At 31.7% G+C, this 23,808-nt stretch overlaps 1 protein-coding gene across 1 annotated transcript; it reads right to left on the bottom strand.

Moving 5' to 3' along the window:
- Positions 1-6,231: 6,231 nt before the first annotated feature.
- Positions 6,232-23,075, bottom strand: LOC129942693 (doublesex- and mab-3-related transcription factor A2). The gene is made up of 4 exons (XM_056051739.1): positions 22,623-23,075; positions 15,649-15,750; positions 15,156-15,468; positions 6,232-7,338 (listed from the first exon to the last, which is right to left on the bottom strand). Exons 1-4 carry the CDS (start codon positions 22,767-22,769, stop codon positions 6,563-6,565), a joined length of 1,338 nt encoding a protein of 445 aa, XP_055907714.1. The 5' UTR covers positions 22,770-23,075; the 3' UTR covers positions 6,232-6,562.
- Positions 23,076-23,808: the final 733 nt, after the last annotated feature.

Below are 23,808 nucleotides of genomic sequence, written 5' to 3'. Positions count from 1 at the left end.
CGAACGGCTAGTTTGAGAAAGCACTTTTTCATGACAAGAATTACTCTTGAAGGATTTGTCAATTCCTCGCAAGAGGCAGTACCCGCGAAAATTATTATTTTTTTTTTTAAATTAAGGTGGCACAGGCAGGGATTGAACCCAAGACCCCTTGCATGACAGTCCAACGCACTAACCATCATGCCACGGGTACTACGGGTTTTTTTGCCATAGCAATTTAAAAAAAAAGGTCAACATTTTGGGTAACCTAATATCTTACGAACTAATAACACTAGCAGTTTTTTGTATTAAAACTGTCAATTAGATTTTTCTCAAAATTGTATTGAATGTTGACAACAATATTTTTTAAAAGATAAAGGTAGTTTAAAGCCAATATCTCAAAGTTTTGAAAAGATATTTTAGTCGAAAATCAATTTTAACTAACTTTTACTTATTTTTTTGTTGAGGTTTATATTTTTTGTAAGAGAAATGTTAATTGTTTTTTTTTTCAAAATTTTCCACATTGAAGAACAAATGGATGATCAACGTGCTGAAAAAATAGCCTTGAAAACAATAGACATTTCAATATTATTTCAAGAATGGCCAGCTTATTAAATCTCAGATAGGTAATACTTATATAAAACAAATTAAAACTGGTATAATATATGTATATTAATTTTAAGTTTCCTTACTTGTATTCCTGCAAAAATGTTAAAAATAATTAAAAAAAAATCTTTCAAATGTGTCTTTCTTTTATATATTTTGAAATTTTATAAATTACTAGCTGACCCGACAACCGTTGTTGTTGTCATATAAATAATTTCTAGAGAATATATTGATAGAAATGAATAACTTATTGTAAGTGTATACGGATGTGATATATAAGTGGAAGAGGTATAGAGCACTGTTATTATATATATGTACAAAATAGTAAATTAAGAAATCACCAAACAATTTGTTTTAAAGTTAGAAGAGCTCAAATCCAAACCGCAGACAGACATAGTTTGGCCTTGAGACTTATTGATACTCATTGCAAAAGTCAATATAATTGGAAATTGAAGGCGTTTGTATTGAATTGGCACATCTATTTGTATATTAGGGATTCGTGGTAATAATATATTTTCACGTTGGAATTTGCCATTAAGAATAATGGCTTTGATTACGTTTTACATTAATTTTTTAATTACTAATAGCGTGCCGTTGCACAACCGTGGTGGGTTCAAATTACGAAACAAAATTACCGGAGATCCAACCTTCAGTTGTAAATTATGTGGTGGCAATGTGGCATGCCTGATAAATCCAATGAGTTCCAAAACTTACTTGCATAATTTACAGCTGTATCAATAGATCTGCATGACACCAAGTAACAAATGTTGAATCTTAAAATTTAATTCGTTGACATCCCAGATTTTTGCTGCTAAAATTTCTCTTTCTGCCAGCCACTCCTGATTTGTATTTTGTCTCTGTACATCGGGAAATATCTGGTCCGTTCTGTCTCCATCCAATAAAATTCCCGAAATGCCGGAAGATGCAACATCCAATGCGATAATAAGGAATGTTTTTCCAGTTCAACCTGGTGCATCCAAAAAAAATCAGATGCATTTTGATTTTGTGAATGCATACCGAATTGACTTAGTGGTAAGTTAGATTGATAATGCAAATATCCTCCATAGCAATAAACTCTTTATTGTATATAGCTGAATACTATCATGAGATCGTTGCACCGTATACGATGTTGATGCAATTAAACCGTAGCACTTAGGAATATAAAAAATAGAAAAAAACCTATTATCAGACCTACCGAATGTATATGCCAAATTTCAACGAAATCGGTTAAGCCGTTTAGGGGAAGTATGGCAACTAACACTGTGACAAGAGAATTTTATATATTAGATTATTCTCTAGAACATTTTCATTGCAACTTGCATACAGGTACTTGTAATTCTGCGCGCCATCAGCTAGAAAAATATCCCTTGGAATACAAAAACCAATAAGTTTATGTTGTAAATCACAAATGAAGATTATTGAATTTGCAAAAAAATGTTCTTGAAAATGTAAAGCAAATTAATCTTTAAAAGCTACAAATTGCTGCAAAAACTGTTTCAAATTACGACTCAAAAATTGCAATTTAAAGATAAATATGTATGAAGACTGTGACTGTCATTTGCAAACTGCAGAATAACCTGTCAAAAGTTGTAATTAAAAAAAAAATAAGTATAAACTTATTTATTTGGGTTGAAATTTAAAACTTGTGTTTGAAGATTAAAAAAAAAATGTATGATCTACAAAAAAACAATTTCAATTTACAAACTATTGCTAAAATTTACTATAAAAACAAACATTAAACTAATACAAATTAATAATAATTGCAATTGTTGATTGTCAATATCTAATAAAATTGGCAATACCTAAAAAAAAAAGAGGCTGGGATGCGACCCAAACTGATAATTTTCTATCCCGTCTATCGTTGGGTTATATAAGTTGTCATTTAAAAATTAAAAAAAAAAATTACCAACCATATTTGTTATATAAAGAAATAGTTTAGTTTGAAAATTTAGTTTTGTTAAATAGATTTTTATTCGAAAACGAATATTTACCAATTTAAGTAGTATTTCCTAAATTTTTATAAATTGGATAATTGAAATTAATTTGATGGATATCAAGAACCGAACATCAATTTTTACCAAATTTTGCGTACTTTCTATTTCTTGTAAATTTTGTTTTTTTTTTATGAAAGAACGGACTGTTGGATTTTTTATAAAAAAAACTTACTGAATGTCAAAAGCAAAATCAAAAGTTTGAACACAATATTTTTAATTTTGAAAAGATATTTGAGTCGAAAAGCAATTTCTACCAGATTTTGTTTATTTTTTTGATTATGTTTTTATTTTTTATAAAAAATTATTTGATTTTTCTCAAAATTTAACCAGATGTTAGAAACGTTATTTTTTGTTGCACAAAATTATTTTGAAGATAAAATCATTTTGTATTTGTAAAATTTTTCGAGCTAATTGGATTTTTTTTTTAAATATACTATTTTGGTAACACGTTACAATACATTATATAAAATTTACTATAGGTTTGTTAGATATTTAGATTTAACCAAAATGTTCACCTTTTTACATGCGAAATATAGGAACTATATGGCAGGTTTTGCATTCGTTCAAAATTTCGAACTCGAGATTTTAATCAAACATGATATTACGATGGTAGATGGTCTGTCTGTCCACGCTCCTAAAGCCTAAGCCATTGGGTCGTTGTGAGCAGATTCGCGTTAGGCGTTTTTTCCATTTTTTTTTAAGATCAATTTTGAAAATTTATAAACTCTAAACGAAAAGCTACAGGGTTGACTTATTTGGGTTCTTCGACAAGTAACATTTCTGAAATTTGTGATTTGTTTGCGAGATACTTCAAATCAGTTTATGCTTTCGACATCCCGTCTCAATATCTGCCAACTGTTCCTCAAAAATTTAGTCTTGGCAACCTTCATGTTAGCAAAGAGGAAGTTTCATTACCACCATTTCTCCTAAAAAAAGCAGCTGCTTCTCTAGCAGAACCATTATTAATATTATTTAATATTTCTCTTCAAAGTGGATTATTTATGAATGAAAGTATCATTTCTAACTCCTATCTTTAAAGCGGGTTCCAAACAAGATATTTCAAATTATAGACCAATTTGTAAGATCTCAACTATACCCAAGCTTTTCGACAAGATATTCTTCGTTGTGCTTGAGCAGATATCAATTTACCAACACGGATTTATAAAAGGAAGGTCTACTTCAACAAATCTTACAATTTTTGTCAATTATGTTCTATCAAACTTTGAGAAAAACTCCCAAACAGATACTATCTTTACGGACTTTGCTAAAGCCTTTGTCAGAGTAAGTCACAAGCTTCTTCTTCATAAACTTGGATGTCTAGGATTTGACTCGAACCTCCTTAAGTGGATAGAACCTTATTTAACAGATCGAGTGCAGATTGTAAAAATTAAGAGTTCTTTTTCAAACTATATTCATGTTATTTCAGGAGTTCCGCAAGGTAGCCACATCGGCCCTCTGTTATTCCTTTTATTTATTAATGATATTTCTGAGATTTTTACAAATTCTCAGTGCATTTTATACGCTGATGACTTAAAGCTTTATAGAAAAATAGATACTTGTCAAGACGGTATCCTTCTTCAAGACGATTTTTCTAGACTCTCCGAATGGTGTGCAATAAATTCTCTGCATTTGAACGTATCGAAATGCCAAGTTCTTGCCTGCTCCAGGCAAAAAGATATCAATCATTTTAACTACGGTTTGCAAGACGAAACTCTGCAACGAGTCATTCAAAAAAAAATCTAGGTGTTATCCTGGATGATAAATTAGAATTTAAATCGCACATTGATTTTTCAGTAAGTAAATCGAATTCTATGCTAGGGTTCATAAAAAGAAATGCCCATGAATTTTCAGACATTTTTACGTTACGCAGTCTTTTTTTCTCAATGGTAAGGTCGATCTTAGAGTATTGTTCTGTGGTTTGGAACCCATATTATTTAACGGAAGTAGTTAAAATCGATAAAGTGCAAAAAAGGTTTACAAGGTATGCCTCCAAACTTAATTAGAATTTGGAAATGCCCAGTAACAGTAGTCGATGTTTATTAATTGCGAGAGTATTAACTCTCGAGCTTCGCAGGAAGTTCTTCTCAATTATGTTTGTTCGGGACATTCTCACATCTCGAATCGAATGCTCATATCTGTTAGAAAAAAATTGGTTTTCATATTCCCTCAAGAGATACTCGTTCCACTGTTTTATTTTATGTACAATTTCATCGGACAAATTATGGTTATAATGAACCAATATCTCGTAGCATCAAGGTGGCAAACTCAATTTGTCAAAACGTAGATTGTTTTGAAAATTGCTCAAGAGAGACTTTTAAACATAAAATTTTATTTTTTTTATTGAATAATATATAGTAGTACTCGTACCCATGATGGTTTGTGCGTTGGACTGTCATGCAAGGGGCCTTGGGTTCAATCCCTGCCTGTGCCACCTTATTTTAAACAAAATAATTTTCGCGGGTACTACCTCTTGCGAAGAATTGACAAATACTTCAAGAGTAATTCTTGTCATGAAAAACTGCTTTCCCACCTACCTAACTACACAACCAATAAGCGATCGCTTTACAATTTAAACATACATATTCTACCTCTTTCTTTTCTTCAGATAATTTACTTTCCATCCTGGTTCTTCTTATATGAAAATAAAATAAGGCTATCCAAAGGAAAAAGCTTTGAACCAAATAGTTGAATACATAAACAATTGTTTTCGTTAAGTAAGCTTACAGGTATATTTCACTTGCGGGATGAAATGCCCTAGGATGAGTTGTGTCTTGGGATGAATTGCGAGTTTTTTTTGACAAATCAAATGGCATTTACATCTTTGAAGACAAACTTATTTTACAGGTATATTTTAAAATCTTATATAAGTACTTTTTTCAACAGACTTTTTGCATACAGGAGCGAGTTCGTGCGACCCAGTTGTGCATTTTATTTAAACTGCTGTGGTAAAAAAAACTACCCTCGCAATTTTCTTGAGAGCCCTCACCGCATCTTTCTGCCCTATTATTTGTATAACAACATTTATTTGAAGTCGATATCTCTTCTGGTTCTTGAGCTATGGATGACGAAATGTTTTAGTAAAAAAGTATTATTTTTAAAAAATTGTTTTCTGAAAACCTAGTTTAGTAGTTTATTTATTTTCCTAAAAGCGTAGAACATCGTTGAATTCGAAAACAAATCTCCTTCGGTGAAAAAAAAACGATATTGAAGCGAATTTTCAGATTTTTGTTCTGTTTAATGCTTGAGGTCAAAAACTTGGAGTATTAATAAAGCTAATCGTAAACAACCAACCAAAAAATCAGGACTATTGGAATTAACTTATAAGGTTCTCATAAGTATCTGACAAAACAAAGCCGCTATCGACTTTAATTTCTCATTTGCTCTAATCCCATTTACAAAACTTAACTTATTTTCTTTTTATTTCAAAAATGTTATTCAGTAGGTTGTATTTAAACATTAATAATAAGCTAATCACTGCACAATCAACCATGAGTTCAAAGCAAAGATGACTAAATAAGATAAAAAACTCTCACTTTTTTCTTTATATTTATATTTGTATATATAGTTTATTGTTTCAATTTTAATTATCATAACATTTTGCTCTTAAATATAAACATATTTATAATTACTTTTTATACAGGACATGTAATTGTAATTTGTTTTTTCTTTTTATTTTTATATACGGATTCTTAACATTTAGTTTCAGTTTATCTTTTGTCTTTTATTTTATGTTTTATCTTAACTTCGTTTACATAAACTAAACTTAAATCTTTTTTAATTTTACACTCATAAATTGAATTACTTTATTATTCATATTCAGATATACATTATGATACATAATTCTATTCTCTAAATTTGATAAAGTTCTAAACTTAACTCTGCTCTCTATACAATAATGCGAAACAACTACAATTTTTAGTATTTACACCAGAAGCTTAAAGGATTCTTTTTTTTAATTCTGCTTAAAGGATTGAAAGGCCAGCTTTTCAATCCTGTGAATCACCAGTGTTGCTATTTCGGTCAGTGTTGGCACTATTGGACTCCGATTGGTCTGCGTCGGGCTGCAGGACGCCGGGCATGTAGCCCGTTCCGGAGTAGGGCGCTGTCAGGAAACGTTTGGCGTGGGCCTGCATGAAAGGATATCGATTGGTGGGTGAACCAAACACTCCGGGTGGCACTAGTGGCGAGAATGCCGATTTGATTGGGAACGGTGGTGAGGGTGGCACATTGGCTGGGTTCAAGGCTTGCGTCATGTCTTCACCGGCGAGCATGGCTTCCATTGCCTGCAGGACGTCGCCCCTGTAGCGTTGCAACAGTTGTTCCACTTCGCTGCGTCGCCGATTGGGAAACACTCTCAATAGCACATCGACTGGCGACCTTTGCTGGTGCTGGTGCTGGTTATGTTGCTGCTGAAGCTGGTGAGTGGGCATGGCGGCTGGCATGAACTGCGAATGATGGTGATAGGGGATGAATCCTTGTCCATTGTTGCTGAAACTGCGCAGGATATGCAAACTATCGGAGGGTGTCGTTGGCGGTGAAGTCGAGTCGTCCTTCTTCAGACTGAGATTCTCTGGGGTGGCCTCATCTGGAGCGGAATCCACATCGAGGTCGGATTCAGGCGAACTCGGTGGACCAGTTCGAGCTGGAGAAAGGTTCGCCGAATGGTGGTTGTACGTCTGGCTTTTGTGTCGTGGACTGCTGGGTGATGATTCTGAGCCGGTGTCTTGATCCGTTTCATTCGAGAGACGGGCACGTTTCGATCCTGGAAGAAGAAAAGGAAATATAATTAATAATTTTAATCCCCAATTAAGGAGCAGCATTAGTGGGATTTTAAGGATTCAATGAAACGTTAACCTCAAATTTGCTACATTTCATGTATCAAAACATCCCTTGCTCGAGAAACCACAGAAAAAAGGAAACACTTTCCCAAAAGTGTGCAAAGGCGAGACGACAGGACGAACAAAGGATTCTCAATTATTATTATTTATTTTGTATACCTTTTCCTTATGATGGACTGACGAACAGAATAACAGAAAAAAGGATACATTTTCATTTAGATTCTTTCTCTGGGGTTGCAAGTGCACTTGAGTGAAGTTTTATTTGATTTAGATTTTTTTTTTCGGTCGTTCGGTGCTGTTCCTTGCGTGTGTCCTTTTTTTGAAACATTTTTGCCTTAATTGACTCGATGCTTATCCCTTAATAGTTCACAAACAATAACAAAGTAAAAGTGAGTGAGCGGGAGGGGAAAAGGGGGAGATAGAAATCGAGGACCACCTTGATTTTGAGATATTAATGATTTTTACTTTCATAGCAACAAAAGTAGAAGCATACGATGGGATCCCATTGATATTTGATACTTTATTTTTGTATCGCTCACCAAGTTCGAGTGTTCCAAGTAGGTATTAATTCGAAAGGAGATATTGTGTAGAGATTTCTTCTTCTATATTTTGTTTGGCTTTGTTGGTATAGGTAAATTGAAAGAGGGTGATTTTAAGGATTTTGTTATGTTTGTTTATTTGTTTGTGTGTAAGCATATGTTGATTTTTGAATTTGATAGTTTAGATAAAAGTAAACTAAAACGGTGGCGATGGTAGGACAATATTGGTAGGGCTACCTATATATTTGAATTGGTAATCAAGGATAAAGTTTTTAAGGGAAATCTATGAGATCATCTAGGAAGAAGGTGAAAAGGTTTTGTTTTGAAGACATTTTATCAAGAGGAAGCACCTGTTAACTTACAATGTTAAGTACCTTGAGAAATGTCAACAGAATCTTATTTTTTCCTCAAAATTCATTCTTAAATCAATTTTAGAAAGAACCGAGGTAGTTAAATTTTTAATGACATTTTGTCAGCCTTGAATTCGAATGAAAAACCATAAATTTCATTGATTTTTCCTGTGTGAGATATGATTTCTAACTGGATAAGCAATTGCCATGACAGGGTACCTCTTAAAAAATTTGCCGTTCCCCCACTTTGGTATTAATTTTAAAGTTATAAATTATATGAAAGTTAAGTTGACAATATAACCAAAATAAATTTAATAATAACACTTGAAGTTGGCAGCATATAACTGGAAAAATTCTAATTTTTCTTTAATTTTTGAAACGATTTATATTGATCTTGGATAGTCCATAAATATTATAGCAGAATTGTAGATAAATAAAAAATCGCAAATGTAAGCATGTTAAAATTGAATTAAATAGAAAAAACAGAGACTGAGAAGATGTAAGGAAAATTTGACAGGCTGTACAAAATCTAGACAAGTTATGTTAAAACCACATATTTAAATCTCTTCAAATTGAAATAATACTTTTGTTTAAACAACAACAAATAAACTATTTTCATATTGCCATCAAACAATCATTTTTGATTTTAGGGGCTCAACCCGGAACATGATTCATATTAGGTTTCAAGGGGTAAAAAGAGGATCAGTTTTCTAAGCTCATTCATTGTGTTTGGATTAATGAAAACATAATTTAATTTTTAAACTAGTACAACACTTCTAGATTTCTCTAAAAAATTACTTGATTTTTTCATAATAGGGCCGTATTCTCAGCTCTAAAGAGTTAAACTAAATTTCCTTTAAAAAAAACTCGCTTTAACCTTTAATATTGGTGTGGATACCTCTGGTTTATGGCTCTAATGAGAAATCAATAATTTCACTAAGTTTAAAAGACATCTTATTTTTCATACCGCTCAAAAATCAACCTTTTATATTCATATTCTAAATTTCATGAACTTAACATTATTTTAAAGGCTAAATTGATAGAATTTAATCTGCAGAACTAAAAAACAACATTATTACTCCATAAAGAGGACTTAAATTTTTGAAGAATGATTCTTTTGTCTTGATTTGTATTTTATTAGACATACAATTAAAGAGTATCCTAAATACTACAAATTTAAGAATGATCTTACTTCCAACTCTCTAAGCCCGCACCCCCTTTAGTTCGTGTGGACTACAAAAACGCAATTAGGGAACTTTTACAGTGACTTTGGACACACGACTAAGGGTTAACGGTTACGTCGACAAGAATGATAAAATTTCATGAATTAATTTATTTGAACCTTAAATACTTTATCTTTTTCAGCCTATAGGATTTTATGTAGGAAACAAAAATCAATAAGAAATGTACGTGTCCGCACAAGTGTATATCTTTGAATCCTTTGTATAATAAATGAAGCTGTGAACGTTAGCAAAAAAAAAATAAAACACATTAGTCAGTGCCATTCTCAGTATATTAATGACATTAAAAAAAAATTTCAAAACAAATGTGAAAATCTTTTGGTCGTTTTCCAAAGAACTACGGAAATCTAATATCATTCCAAACACAATGATACTTGATGATGAATTTCACTCGATAAAGAAAGATATGTACATTAAAAGCTTTGTATTTATACCGTAATTACAATTATACACTTATTTTTCAGAAGTTTAGATAACAATTGAAAACTACACTAAATAATCTCCATATTTACATAAATTACGTACTCTGAACTCATTTTGAAAAAAATTTCAAGGATTAATTGTTACCTACACATTTTTGTTTTTTTTTATGTACATATCTTTACATAATATAATATATAGAACATTTTTTTAACATTCATTTGTAACTCCAATTCTTTAAGACGGTAGTCCATCTGATGTTAAGAACTACCGTTCAGTGTCAATTTTCAAAGCTTTGTCTTTGATATTTGAAAAATGAGTGCACAACTCTTGTAACCTTGTTCTTTCGTATCTCAGCGGAAGGCAACAATGCGTGGTGGCCAATGGATACTCGTCTATATTTCTCAATGTTTTAAGTGGAGTGCCACAGGGATCTATCCTTGGACCAATCCTCTTTTCACTTTAAATGAGTTACCACAAGTTGCTTAACATTGATTAATTCATCTTTATGCTGATGATGAGCAGCTCTTGATAAGTCGACCTTATGGGGCTTAAAATGATGCTCCGCATTTCACAGTGGTCAAAAAAGAACGATTTTCGCCTTAACCCTGTCAAATCAACATCCCTCCCCATCTATCGGAAAAACTTTGATCTATCGGGTTCAAAAAAATTAAAACTTGACAACTAGAAACCTAAGAGCAGTATTCAATAGCACCCTCACTTGGGATGACTACCGTAATAGTGCCATTGATAAAGTCTATGGAAGTCTCCGCCTTCTTCAAGTCACTTGAAATTTCATCCCGATCAAAACTAAACTGCTACTTGCTAAGGCCTTTATACTACCAATTGTGCTGTTTCTGTGAGAAATCTTTTGTAAACTAGACAGTGTGACTAGCCGAAAATTGAATGTTGCTTACAACAATATTGCCTCCTATATTTATAATCTACGACGTTATGATGACATATCCATTTTTGCGGTTCAGATTTCTGGTTGTAGCCTAGACAGTTTAATAAACTTTCGCTTTCTGAGTTACCTGCATGAAATCATCCAAACACAACAACCTGATTATCAATACGGTAAGCTGATTTTTTATCATTCAACAAAGTCCTTTGCTTTAATATTACTCCGATACAATTTTCTAAATACTGAGCGTCAATTTTGTATTCATATTGTACGCCTTTTGAACTCTCTGCCCATCGCTATGAGAAAAATAAGAATCATATTTAGATTTAAATTTGTACTTTTCAACTATTTGGCAAATAATGTTAAATTTCCTTTTCTTTATATAAATATGTAAATAGAAGTCTTAGTTATATAATTTGTATTTAAATTCTGAAATTAATGTAAAGGCTTGCAGCACTTTATAAGACTCATGTCCTACCTTATAAGCGACTTTTGAAATAAATACAATACAAATTCAAACTCCATTCTGATATCCTTCCACATCTTAGCGAAAGCCAACATGATTTTGTTTGAAACGGATCGACGGTCTAAGACCCTAGTTAACTTCCTATAGGAAGTTATAGTAATGGGTACGATTTGTCAAATTGAAAATTTTGACATTTCTCGACGTTTCAAGATCCCTAGAGTCGAAAAAAAAAGATTTTTGGAAAGATGCCTGTGCGTGCGTGTGTACGTACGTTCGTACGTCCGTACGTTCGCTACGTTTTTTCGTAGTCCATAGTTAAAGAACCAGACGAGATATCGACTTCAAATAATTTTTGCTGTACAGATAATAAGGCAGAAAAAATAATTTGTCAACTCGCACATTTTACAAATAGAAAATGATTTTATCTCCCAAACAATTTTATGCAACGAAAAATAACGTTTTCAATTTCGGTAAGATTTTGAGAAAAATTAAATTGATAGTTTTTTTTTATAAAAAATAAGAACCTAAAAAACATTACATTTTGACTCAAGTACCTTTTCAAAATATGGATATTATGGATTTAAACTTATTTTATCTTATAATAAATATTGTTTTCAACATTTACAAAAAATAAAAACTTAAAAAAAATTAACAAAAGTTGGTAAAAATTCATTTTCGACTCAAATATATTTTCAAAATTTTGAGATATTAGCCTTAAACTACTTTTATCTTTTAAAAAATAGTGTTGTCATCATTCATTAAAATTTTGAGAAAAATGAAATTAACAGTTTTTATTACAAAAAATTAAAACTTAAACAAAATTAGCAAAAGTTGATAAAAATTAATTTTCGACTCATATCTTTTCAAAATAAACCCATTTGTTTGTAACAGTCAGTAAAATTTTGAGAAAAATCGAATTGACAGTTTTTTTTTAAATAAAAACCTAGCAAAAAAACAATACCACTAAAATTTGGTAAAAATTTACTTTCGACTCAGCTTTTCAAAAATTCAAAATATTGTCTTCAAACTTTTTTTTTCGCGGAAAATATTGTTTCGATATTCAGTAGTTTTGTTTTTTAAAATCCAACAGTCCGTTTTTTTTTATAAAAAACATAAAATCTACAAAAAATAGTACGCAAATTTTGTAAAAATTGAAGTTCGGTTCTTGATATCAATCAAACTAATTTCATTCATCCAATTTGTAAAAATTTAAGAAATGCTAATTAAATTGGTACAAAATTGTTTTCGACTAAAAATCTAGATTTTCAATTTTAACTATTTCTTTATATGAAAAATATTGTTGGTAATTTTAAAATTTGTAAGAATAATGACCTAACAACTTTTTTTACCCAACACAAAAACCCACGACGACGGGATGGGAAGTCATCAGTGTGGGTCGCATCCCAGCCTCTTTTTTCATTTTTGCTTTGCATTTGGTGGCTGATGCATTGGATAAATGCACTAAACTATTATTAATACACCATTGCGACTATTTATAAAGGTCTTTCAATTTATAACTACAAGTGTTTAAATCTTCTGCGTAAGCTTATGACGTAGAGAACGTATTTTGAGTTATGTTCTAAATAATAATATAAACATTAAGAAGTAACGGCACGCCTAAAAAAGTTAAAAATGGTTTAAAATGGTATAAATAATAATTTACATTTTTCAAAACCCCTTGAAAGGATAAGTAATACAACACTGGTTGTAACGAACATTTGGATTGCACGAAGGCCCTGTAAATTGGTTAAAAATGTATGTGGCTGATAGACAACATAATGATGTTCTTAATAAAGTTTCTTCTAAATCTTTTATTTATTACCCATTCAATCTGTCACAAATCTTCTAAGTCAATTCCAAATATAGCGCACTTCTAAGGCAGCGTTACGAACGTATAAATAAAACCTTAATTTAGCATTCTTGAAATGTTTTCAAATTAAATTCAATCAAACTCAATTAGAACAAGTCTGCTTTTAGATTTCATCTAAAATCATTATCAAAACAAAAATGAAAATCTATTAGACGATGTTTTATATTTTTTTCAATTTTAGTTTTTTAAATATGTGCCCAGACTTAAGAAACTTTTTTAAACCATTTCAGGAACATTTAAGAAACACTTCATAAGCATTAAAAAAAAACCATTTGTAAATTTTCTTTTTAATGAAATGTTTTCTTTGGTCTGGACACAGGTGAACAATTTCTGAAATGTTTATAAATTTGTCTCTGTTTCCCATTACGAATGGGAACCTTTATTTGTTTCCCAAGCAAGCATTACATTTCTCAAATTGACGAAAAAATCTTTAAAAATTCAAAAATTTGTCCCAAATTTCCGAAAATATAAATTGTGAAAAATATGAGGTATTTACAAAAATCATAAGGACAAAACACGACACTATCATATCAGTGCTACTTGTTTAACAATCCATTTTCACGCTTTAAACTGGTGACATAATTGGGAAACAAAAAAAAAACACTTCAGAAATGTTTCTCAAAGCGTCTCCACCAACACAAAAAAAAAAAACAAATCATGCAATGTTGTGTGAAACGGTTTTTAAACAAATGGGAATATCTAGAAGATAAAATTTTTTTGACAAATACAAAAAAAACGGACCCAAGTGGCTGCCTTAGGGAATTCCACAATTTTCTTATATTCTTCTCAGTATATGATCGGAGCTTTGCAAAAACAAATCTCCAGCTTCATTAGTTTTTAAAACATTATTCTTTAAAAATGTTGTTTTAAAAATCAAAGCTGAAATATTTTAACAAGTGAAAGCATTCGTTTTCCCCTTTCTTAACAAAATTCTATAAACCTTTAAAGTCAACAGCATTTTGTTGCATTTTACTCAAGCATAAATTTATATTTTCTAAAATTCAGCAACATAGAAATACAAATTCCTCAGGTGGAAAAATGGCAAACAATGCCGATTTAACGGTGCGGTGCAACATGCATTTCCGTCACGAACTTATACATACTTTCACTCATATGACGAAAAAAAAAATAATGTAAATTTTGTTGTCGTTTGACACCATCAGAGCAAATGAAAATTTTGACGCCAAGTGGCTTCTGAAGTGTTATAGCAATTCTCGCGGGGCCCAACCATATCATATTTTTCAGTGGATTCGTCATTTTGTATTGAAATTTTTCTCAGAAAAAAAAACGGCAAATTTCGACGGTTGTGGTTGAATTCTGCTAAGAAATGTCACACAATGGCCGCTTATAATGAGCACACGTCCCCACCCCTTCCCATTCTTCTTGTGGTGTGTTGATATTTTGTTGTTTCTGTTTTTTCAAAGATGTGGAATTTTGTTAAAACATACGCATGAGTGTCTCCTTTGACACTCCATCACATAGTCCTGCATAAGGTGTACGCAACAGGACGACGACAACGACGATACGACGAATGGGGGTTTCAAAAATGAGTTTCTTAATTCTCATTTGAATTGTTTTTTTTATTATGATCAAAAGTTAAAAGTAGAAAACGTTTAGTTCAACAAGGAAACGTTTTTTCATTCGGTTTGAAATGAAATTGTTGCCTTAAGGACGTCTTCTACAATCTGCATGGGGATGCGCGTGTTTAACGCAGTTAAGAAGTCAAAATGGGGTGGCAAAAGAGATTTTGTGATGTGTGATGATGTCATTCAGAAAATTTGAAACAACTGAGGCGATATAAAAATTAACAACGTGGAAAAATGTTTCATAAATGAAAGTGGAGGAAATGGTTTACAGGTGGGAGTTAGGAGTTTTGAGACTCATTCTTCTAAGACTATAATTTTGGTCAACGTAATTTTTAAAACCTTCAATAAACAAGTTTTAAACTTACCAGGACTATCAACATCCGTTCGATCCGGTGAATAACCCATCGACAATCTATCCGAACGTATCCTATCCGAATCCGGTTCGCTGCCATTGAACTGCACCCGTTGATTAGCATCCATATCACTTGGTGGCGATGGAATTCCCGAATGAAAAACTCCCTGCGGTTGTTGCGAAGGAACACCACCGCCATCTCCATTGCCCCCATTTCCGTTGCCATTATTACCACCATTCTGTTGTGCACTTGGCACTGACGAATACAGTAATCCCAGCTCTCGAGCTTCGTTTTCCTCTTGAGCTTGTTGACGGCGAAGAGCCACCTGAATTGTAGAGAAATACTTGGAATCATTAGAAATCGCATGTAAATATTTTATGAAGATTGTTGTTTCACGAACACCGCACGGTGGCGGTGACGTTATGGCGGAAAAGGTGGTGAATTTCTTTATATTAAGTGTATTATGAATAATTATGCATTGAAGAGTGATATTTTTTGTACATACCTGAGCTGCCATGACACGTTGTCGTTCCGCAATCAATGTGCATTTAGCGCAAACACAGTCTCGCCAGCGGCAGTAGCGTTTGTGTCCTTTTAGGGCACTTACCTGGAATAATAATATAAAAGAATGATTATTATCATTTGCTATTTTTTCAATTTGATTAACTTTAAGTTTTTTAAGTATAATGCGATAAATAAGGTCGAGATTTTAAAAATTGGAATAATGTGTGATTTTCCTAAATTAAATACTTTTTGATGAAACACCGAAGACTGGAAGTCACTCGATTTTCAAATCTAACTTAAGTGTTTAATTTTATGATGAAATTTTTCAGTTCTAACATTTTTTCAGTCTACAAGTTAAAAGTTATGATTTTTTAAAGACACATTTATAAATTTGATAAAATTGAGTTATCGATATTTACCGCAGCCCGACGAGTCCAAGGAGGAATTCAGTAACCTTTTAAAAAACGTTTATAATACTAATGCTGGATTAATTACTGCGAGTCCTTGTTTTACAGCTTTATGGAAACTTATATCAATATAAAGAAGCATGTAGCTTCAATATTTTATATTTAGTAGTTTGTGGAATGATTATATCTCTGCTCAAAAGTTAAGACTTACTTAAAAAATTAAAAGGAGAATGATTTTTAACTTTTAAAAAATACCTAAGCAGAACCGTTTTCAATGAATTCAATTCCAATCAAATATAAAGACATTTAATGATGTTAGAAAATCGTTAAAGTATAAAGTTGTTTCAATAGTTTTTTAGATAACTTTTCGGTAATGTGTCTTACGTCCGTGGAACTTTTATTTTTCAAAATTATAAACATTTCAGATGGAAAACACTTTTTAAATTAAACTTTCTGGAAAATAGTTTTTTGAAACAGTATACTAAAAAAGAAGAAAACTAAAAAATGTTTTTTAAGAACCGCTAAGTTATACATAAAACGCACATTTTGAAATATTATTGCAATAAGCCGTTTTTATGTTTTTGAAAACTAACATTTAGCAAGCTTAAAACAAGCTAATACAAAAGAAAATAAACTTTACACTTTTTTAAGTATTAACTAAATAGGTTGTTGGAATAAGTTGGCCCAAGTCTTTTAATTAACATAGTATCGGAAAAATTAATTTTGGCTTTTCAAGGTTTTTGTTGGTTTTTTTGCTTATTTTTTTTTTGAACATTTAAGCTTAGTTCAACAAAATTCACCTTCAATTTATTTATTCACTAGTTGTAAAAATTACAACTTTATACAGGTAATATTTTAATACAAATAAATAAATACCAGATGCTCGATGTTTGGATAAAAATGATGTAAGGATATACGGTTTTAGTTAAAAAATATTGCAGATTACCAAAATTCAGTGTGTCAAAAGTATTGGTCTGTATTACAAATATCAAATAATATTTGTCGAAGTTAAATCGAAGTTAATACTGGTCAACAAAATTACGTTTTCTTTCGGGAACTCAAACAAAGCAATACTTTTTTAAATGAATAAGATTTATTAATATAAATCTCGCCTTTAAATTAATCCATCACATCATGTTTTAAAACCAAAAAAAAACGGAGTTCTTAAAGCTTCGTTAGAACTCAAAGTATCTCTTAACAATAAATTGTATAATGATTTTCCAAAGTACGTATCTTTCTCTTCCAACTAAAATTTTAATCCTTTTAGTATCTTACTTAGTTTTTGGAAATTCACATTAGTCTCTTTTTGCTTCTATATGAAGTTTTGAGCAAATCTTGAATTTAATGCTTTCATAGTTTTGGAAAACACATTTTAGAATTTATTTTTAGTGCTATTTTTGAATCCAAACGTTTGAAGTGTTTTAAAAATAACCCTTTTTATTATCTATATACATACAAATGAATTGCTGTTCGTTAGTCTCACTAAAACTCGAGAACACCTGAACGGATTTATCTTATCTTAGTCTAGGAGGTCTAGGGAATGTTTAAAAGGAGAGAAAAAATCGAATAATTTCCGGGAAACCCCTAAAAACAGACCTTTTTATTTACCATACAAACGTTTTCTAGAATCAATTTGGACTTTATTGCTATTCAATAAAGTTAATATTATATTATAATCACTTACAGTTGTCTAAGCAATTTAGGTGTGTTCCTAACGTTAAAGAGTCACTTTGCAATTTATTACCACTACATTAAGTTCAAATTTAATCATATCTATGGAAATAGTCTTTGCCTGCACTTTGGAGGATCTAGTGCCGCGCTTCGAAAATAAATAAAAGTGAAGTGTGCCGACAAATCGGAAACAATTGGGGAAATGAAAATAGTTTGTAAGTATTGTAAGGCGTTAAAATACACTGGTGAATCTACTTGATTATGTTGTGCTGGAGGCAAAGTAAAATTTCCACAATTGGTCCCGCCACCAGATCCCTTACGCTCTTCAGTTTCTGGGATTGGAAATGATTATAAGCACTTCTTGGCCAACATTCAGAAACATAACAACCAGATGACATCATTTTGGAAGGGTGTATCAATCCTGAAGGTGAATGTGCTCATCAAGCTCAACAACTTTCTCGAAACAACATAGGTCGAAATTTGAAAACAAAATTTGGCCCTCCCAAAGTAAATCGTGTGTCTTTGAATAAAAATGTAAACCTTATAAATAGCCAGTATTTCTGAAAAACTCTGTTTTTTTTAAGTAAGCAACATGATGTGGCGAAAATAATAATGAAACATCATGCTTCATTAAAAAATATGCTTTTTTATTCGATACGTTTTGTTTGTTTTGAAATTCATTTATAAAAAATTTAAGGTATTTTATTTATCAATTGAGGAAGTACGAAGTCTGCCGGGTCAGCTAGTTATTCATATATTTTTAAATATATTTCAAAAACTTCATATACACACAGTTGTAATATAATTGTTTAGTCAATAGATTTGTTATAAGAACAAAACTTATACTTTCAAAGTGTTTTATCTTTTTCTGTTTGAAAACCGTTTTAGCATTAATGGATCACCGTTTCTTTTAGATTTTTGTAAGATAGGTGAGATCTAACAACTTATGAAATTTTTCAAAATTTTATACAAATTAATACAAATATTTCAACTCAAAATGTAAAAAATAGGTTATAAATTTGTAAAACCATCACGGATTTAATAAAAAAAACTTAATAAAATTAGATAGGCCCACAAGAAGTCTTATAAAAGTACGTTTTTTCAAGTTTGAAAAAGTAATATCCTAAAAACATGACGAGATATATATATTTTGAAGTTGAATATGAATATGAATAAAACCCAACCAAAACCCATTGAAAAAGTCTAATTTCACAGGTATTAAGAAAAACTTGTACAGCAGTTTCATTTTCTATATTTCAAGCCATTTAAAAGTCCTTCATAAAATAAATAATTTAAAAAACAAATTATATTTTCCAACTGTCGAAACTTTAGCATACATTTGTTAAAATTCTTCTAAGACTTGTCGGCTTCGTAAGTTGGGAAAAATTGAAGTTTTAAAATCATTGAATTATTAAAGTGGAAACTGAACAACTTTTAGCTGAAAAAAGTCAAATCTTGTAAATAAACTGATGTCAGTTCTTCAGCTATAAGGATCGAATAGTGTTAACCACCCGAAGGTGATGCGCAGGTAATGTGATTGTTATACTTATATCAAGGCGTATTTGGTCCAGATATCTAACCAAAACTCAGATATCACGTTTATTTCTCAAATGTCTAAGGATTAATAATTATTTTATTTAAACTTAAGGCCATTTTTCTTAGTTTGGAATAAATCATACCTTGAAAACAGATCCTATGAGGTAAAATTTAGAAATTGTCATTCCCAACCTTTTGTTGCTCAATCTGGTGTTCCCCAGGGAAGCCATCTTGGCCCTTTTTTGTTCATCCTGTCTATTAACGATGTATCGTCATGTCTACGCTCAAGTGAACTTCTCATTTTTGCTGACGATATGAAGATTTTCAAAATAATAAAGTCCTACCATGATCGTATTCTTTTACAAGCCGAAATTGATAGTTTCACATTTTGGTGTATTGAAAATAGCCTTGCCAGACGATAACTTTTACTAAAAAACTAATCAGTAACGTATTTGACTATTGTATATCACAGCAAAAACTCTGTTGCGTGTCCACATTTAAAGATTAAGGTGTACATTTCTCTTCCAACTTAGAGTTTACACATCACATTAATTTTATTGTTAATAAGGCAAGTTCTATGCTTGGTTTAACAAAACGCTGGGCAAAGGAGTTCAATGATCCCTATGTCACTCTTTCTTTGTATAATTGCCATGTTCGTCCTCATCTTGAATATGCTTCGAAGGTATGAACTCCTTATTACGAAATTCATAGAAAACGTATTCAATATAATTTCATTCGCTTTGCCTTAAAGGGTATTCCTTGGGAAGATCCTTATGATCTGCCTCCCTATGAACATCGTATTCGTCATCTTCAAATTAGAAATCAGGACATGTTTCATAGTCAAAGAACTGTATACAAATTGAAATTTATGGAATAAAAATAAATTCGGTCACTGGAGCGTATACTTTTCTTTTTTCTATAATATAACAAAATTGAATCCCTTGAATTTATTTTAATTTACTTTATGCTTTTAAGTATGAGTATGAACTTAAACGGGTTAAAAGTACATACAAATGGTACATACATTTTGTATGAAGACATTTCGCCTTATATTCGATCTGGAACATCCGCATAGCAATTCCGTCGGTCGCATAAGCAAACCAAAATATAAACTTTTACCAAAAAACGAGGGATTCCGAATTTAAATATTTGTTGTTTTAGACTCTAGGACTTATGAAATTAGTCAAATATGTTTATAAAGTCTTAAAGTATATAAAGGGAGTGTTCTAGAAAATGTGTTTAAAATAGCACGAGATCTGCTCATTAGGGCGACGATATATAATTTTAGTTTTAAGAAAATTAAATAAGTTAATATACAGTCAAAAGAAAACTCGTAAAGAATAAGAGTCTACATTTATACAATAATATGATCATCCAAATTTCAAACTCAAATCAAGACATTTGCAATCAAATGTTTCCTACGTCTGCAATGCTAAATTGAAATAATCATAAGAACTTCAAAATACTTGAACTATAAAAATGGAAGAGTTGAAATTTTACCAAACTAGTTTTAATAAAACATTCAGCCCTATTCTGATATTCATCGTGGGGAATTTGTCTTGAACTTTCACTAATCACTATTCTGCTATTCATTTGAAGTGAATCTGTGTATGTCGGTAACGTCGGTAATACTGCGCTGTATTCTTCTATTCACGTGAAAGCATTTATTCTATACAATTCAGATCCGCATAAGAAATGTAGTGGATTTTTCAATTGATGTTTGGTTTGTTAATTGTAATTAGCAAAATATAAGTAAATACTAATTTATTTCTTAATTTAGAATATTTTTTTTATAAATAAAAGATAATTAGCAATTTTAGGATAACAAAGACACACAAGGAACAATTTCCAACAATAATTTCTGTAATGAAATGAAGACCTGCGAGAATTTTGGAATAGCCCAAGAGACAGACTCAACCTCCTAGGACCACTAATGAAAGACGTGGCTGAGTTTTTTTTTACTCTCTAACATCTTTATGAAGATCTCTGTTCGAAGATTCTCTTTTTCTTCTCTTTACAATTGGAATAAAAAGTCCATTACTGTCCATTTCCAAAAATTACACAAAACTTAATTCTTGAATAAATCAAAACAATTTATTCAACATTCTCAAGATTGTGACATGAACAGCTGTTTACGTGAATGTCAAATTGGTTTAGGATAAAGTAGTTCACGTTGTGGATAGCAGAATGCAAAGGCAGTGCCAAAGAGAATCGAACGGGTGAATCGAATTTACAATCCACGTGAATAGAATAATAATTCAAAAACTTGGTTTTGACTCCTCTACTTTCCGTCTTTCAAAGGAAACCTTTCTGATAATATCTAATGTTCATTAGACTTGAAATTTAAAAAAAAAATTCTTAATGTTTTGCAAACACATAAGAAGCAGTAACCTTCTTAACATCATGCTGCATAATTTAAAGTTATAGCCAAATAAACTCTGATGTTTCTCTTCAACTTCTAAGAAAAGGAATATTCTGCTAACTATCCAGGATTCTTACGGAATGCATTTATTAACTTGTGCAACACACAATCCGTAATATTCTGATATTTCTGACCTACTAAAAAGTTTTTAGCACTTAATCTCGAGCAAATTATTAAAATAATCGAAAAAAAATATCTCGCATTGGGCGCCATTTAATGTTCATAGATTATTATTGGCATGCATAATAACGTACGAAAATTCGTATGTATATTTTACAGAACGATAGCGTTTTTCCTTTAGAAGAAGGTTTTCCGGCGGCATTTTATGAAAATCTTACATAAAGTATAACAAAACTGTGGTTGCTAAAATAAAATAGGGAATTCGTTCGAATTTTAAATATATTTTAATAGAATAATAATAGAGAATAGAAAACAAAGCGTTTTAAATCTTTACTCCAAACATCAACAAAACAATTTACAACAACCATATGTTTTTTGTACTTACAAAATGTACGAAATAGGTCTTACTTTACTGTTAACATACAACAAAGAATTAGCAACACTGCAACATTAATATAAGGCCTCCTGATCTTTACCAATATTGACCCAAAGTCTATCAACAACTTCTATCTGAAGCTTAGGAGATCTGAATAAATAATCGCTACAACACTTGCTAGAAAAAAGGCACAAAACAGTTCGATCCCTGTCATTTTCGCTTAACTCGTTTCCTTACGTTGGGCGCCAGTTAATTATAGTATCTTATAAAGATTGATTGATACAAAATATAGATCTAGAAATTTATATTCGTTACACTAGCAAATATCTGCTTCACAAGCATCAGTTATCCACATCATAGTCCCCGTAACGTAATATCTTAGTATCAATCTACCGACGGCATTTGAAACAATCATTAAATTATAAACCTCAAAAAATACTCACAACGCCATGATTTCTGCATCTAGCACACTTCGGTGTTCTTTGGTAGCGTTCAGATGCAGCACGTAGAAAGAACGCAGGTGGCAATGCTCCCAGAACCGGATGTTGTGACATTAGATTTTGCATATCAACGCCACTGGGTAAGCTCATAATTTTCTTCTACAAGCAGTTTAAAAAACAAAACTTCACAGACTTCGTTTTGTTGACGCACAATTTACACAATAATTTTATAATCTTTCTTTTTTTTCTTAAAAATAGATTTATCCTTTTTTTAAATATTGAAATGTATTATCCTTTTGTTAATGGACACAAAAATCACATTAACTTTTTATTCTTTTATTTAATTGTTCACAATTTATTGATGAGTTTTTTTTATTGTTATAAAATCATTTCCAAAGGTATAAAGGTAGGTACTTGGAACTTAGCAACAATATAAACGCGCACACACGTCATAACCCGACAATATTCCAATTGCAACTGATTCCAAAATCCGAGGATAACATTCAATAGTTTCTTGTTTCTTCCATTTCCACCCATCAAGGCCGAGATGTGTTTATATTCCCAAGGGTTGGCGGCGCGGCGGCGATGAACTAATACGAATACGCTTCGACAATTGACTGCCTCCACCTCCACACCATTTTGCCGCCGCGCTCTCAACTACAGCTGCTTGCAATACTTGCTACCTTTCCACAATGCTGTAGCTGCCTCTACCTCTGCCATTACCACCACCATCATCGTCGTCGTCGTGCGTCGTCAGCGCCCTCTCTACCGCACCGAGTTTTGGCAACATTATTTCACGTACACATAAACTCAGCAGCACAATGGAGGCAGCAAGAGTTCAAGTGAAAATGTCACCCCATATACCAGTAGAGCACAAGGGCTCTGCAAAACAGAGAGAAAGAGATAGACAGGAATTTCAAATGAGTGAGAAAGAGAGATGTGAGATATCGAAGCAAAAAATTCATAAATTTGGTACTGTATCTGTACGATTTTCGCAGGGGGGAGAAACCAACCATCCAAAGCGGGAATAGGCCCGCAGGGATGATGTTACGCTTACGACCAACCAAAACCGTTTATTGTGTAAATGTGAGACGAGTGAGAGAGAGAGGGTGCAAAAGAATGAGACAGATATAGTGAAAGAGCGTGAGTGGAAAGATGAATAGTGGAGTGGAAGCAAGAGATGCGGCTA

This window comes from Eupeodes corollae, chromosome 1 (genome assembly GCF_945859685.1).
Source record: "Eupeodes corollae chromosome 1, idEupCoro1.1, whole genome shotgun sequence".
Taxonomy (NCBI): domain Eukaryota; kingdom Metazoa; phylum Arthropoda; class Insecta; order Diptera; family Syrphidae; genus Eupeodes; species Eupeodes corollae.
This window is presented reverse-complemented; position numbering and strand designations above follow the sequence as displayed.

What these genes read in the sequence shown, in the direction of transcription:
- LOC129942693 (XM_056051739.1), bottom strand. Translation starts at nt 22,769, where the DNA reads ATGAGCTTACCCAGTGGCGTTGATATGCAAAATCTAATGTCACAACAT. An exon ending in GATGCAGAAATCATGGCGTT is followed by an intron (nt 15,751 to 22,622) that starts GTGAGTATTTTT and finishes TTATTATTCCAG; the next exon opens with GTAAGTGCCCTAAAAGGACA. An exon ending in AACGGATGTTGATAGTCCTG is followed by an intron (nt 7,339 to 15,155) that starts GTAAGTTTAAAA and finishes TTCTTCTTCCAG; the next exon opens with GATCGAAACGTGCCCGTCTC.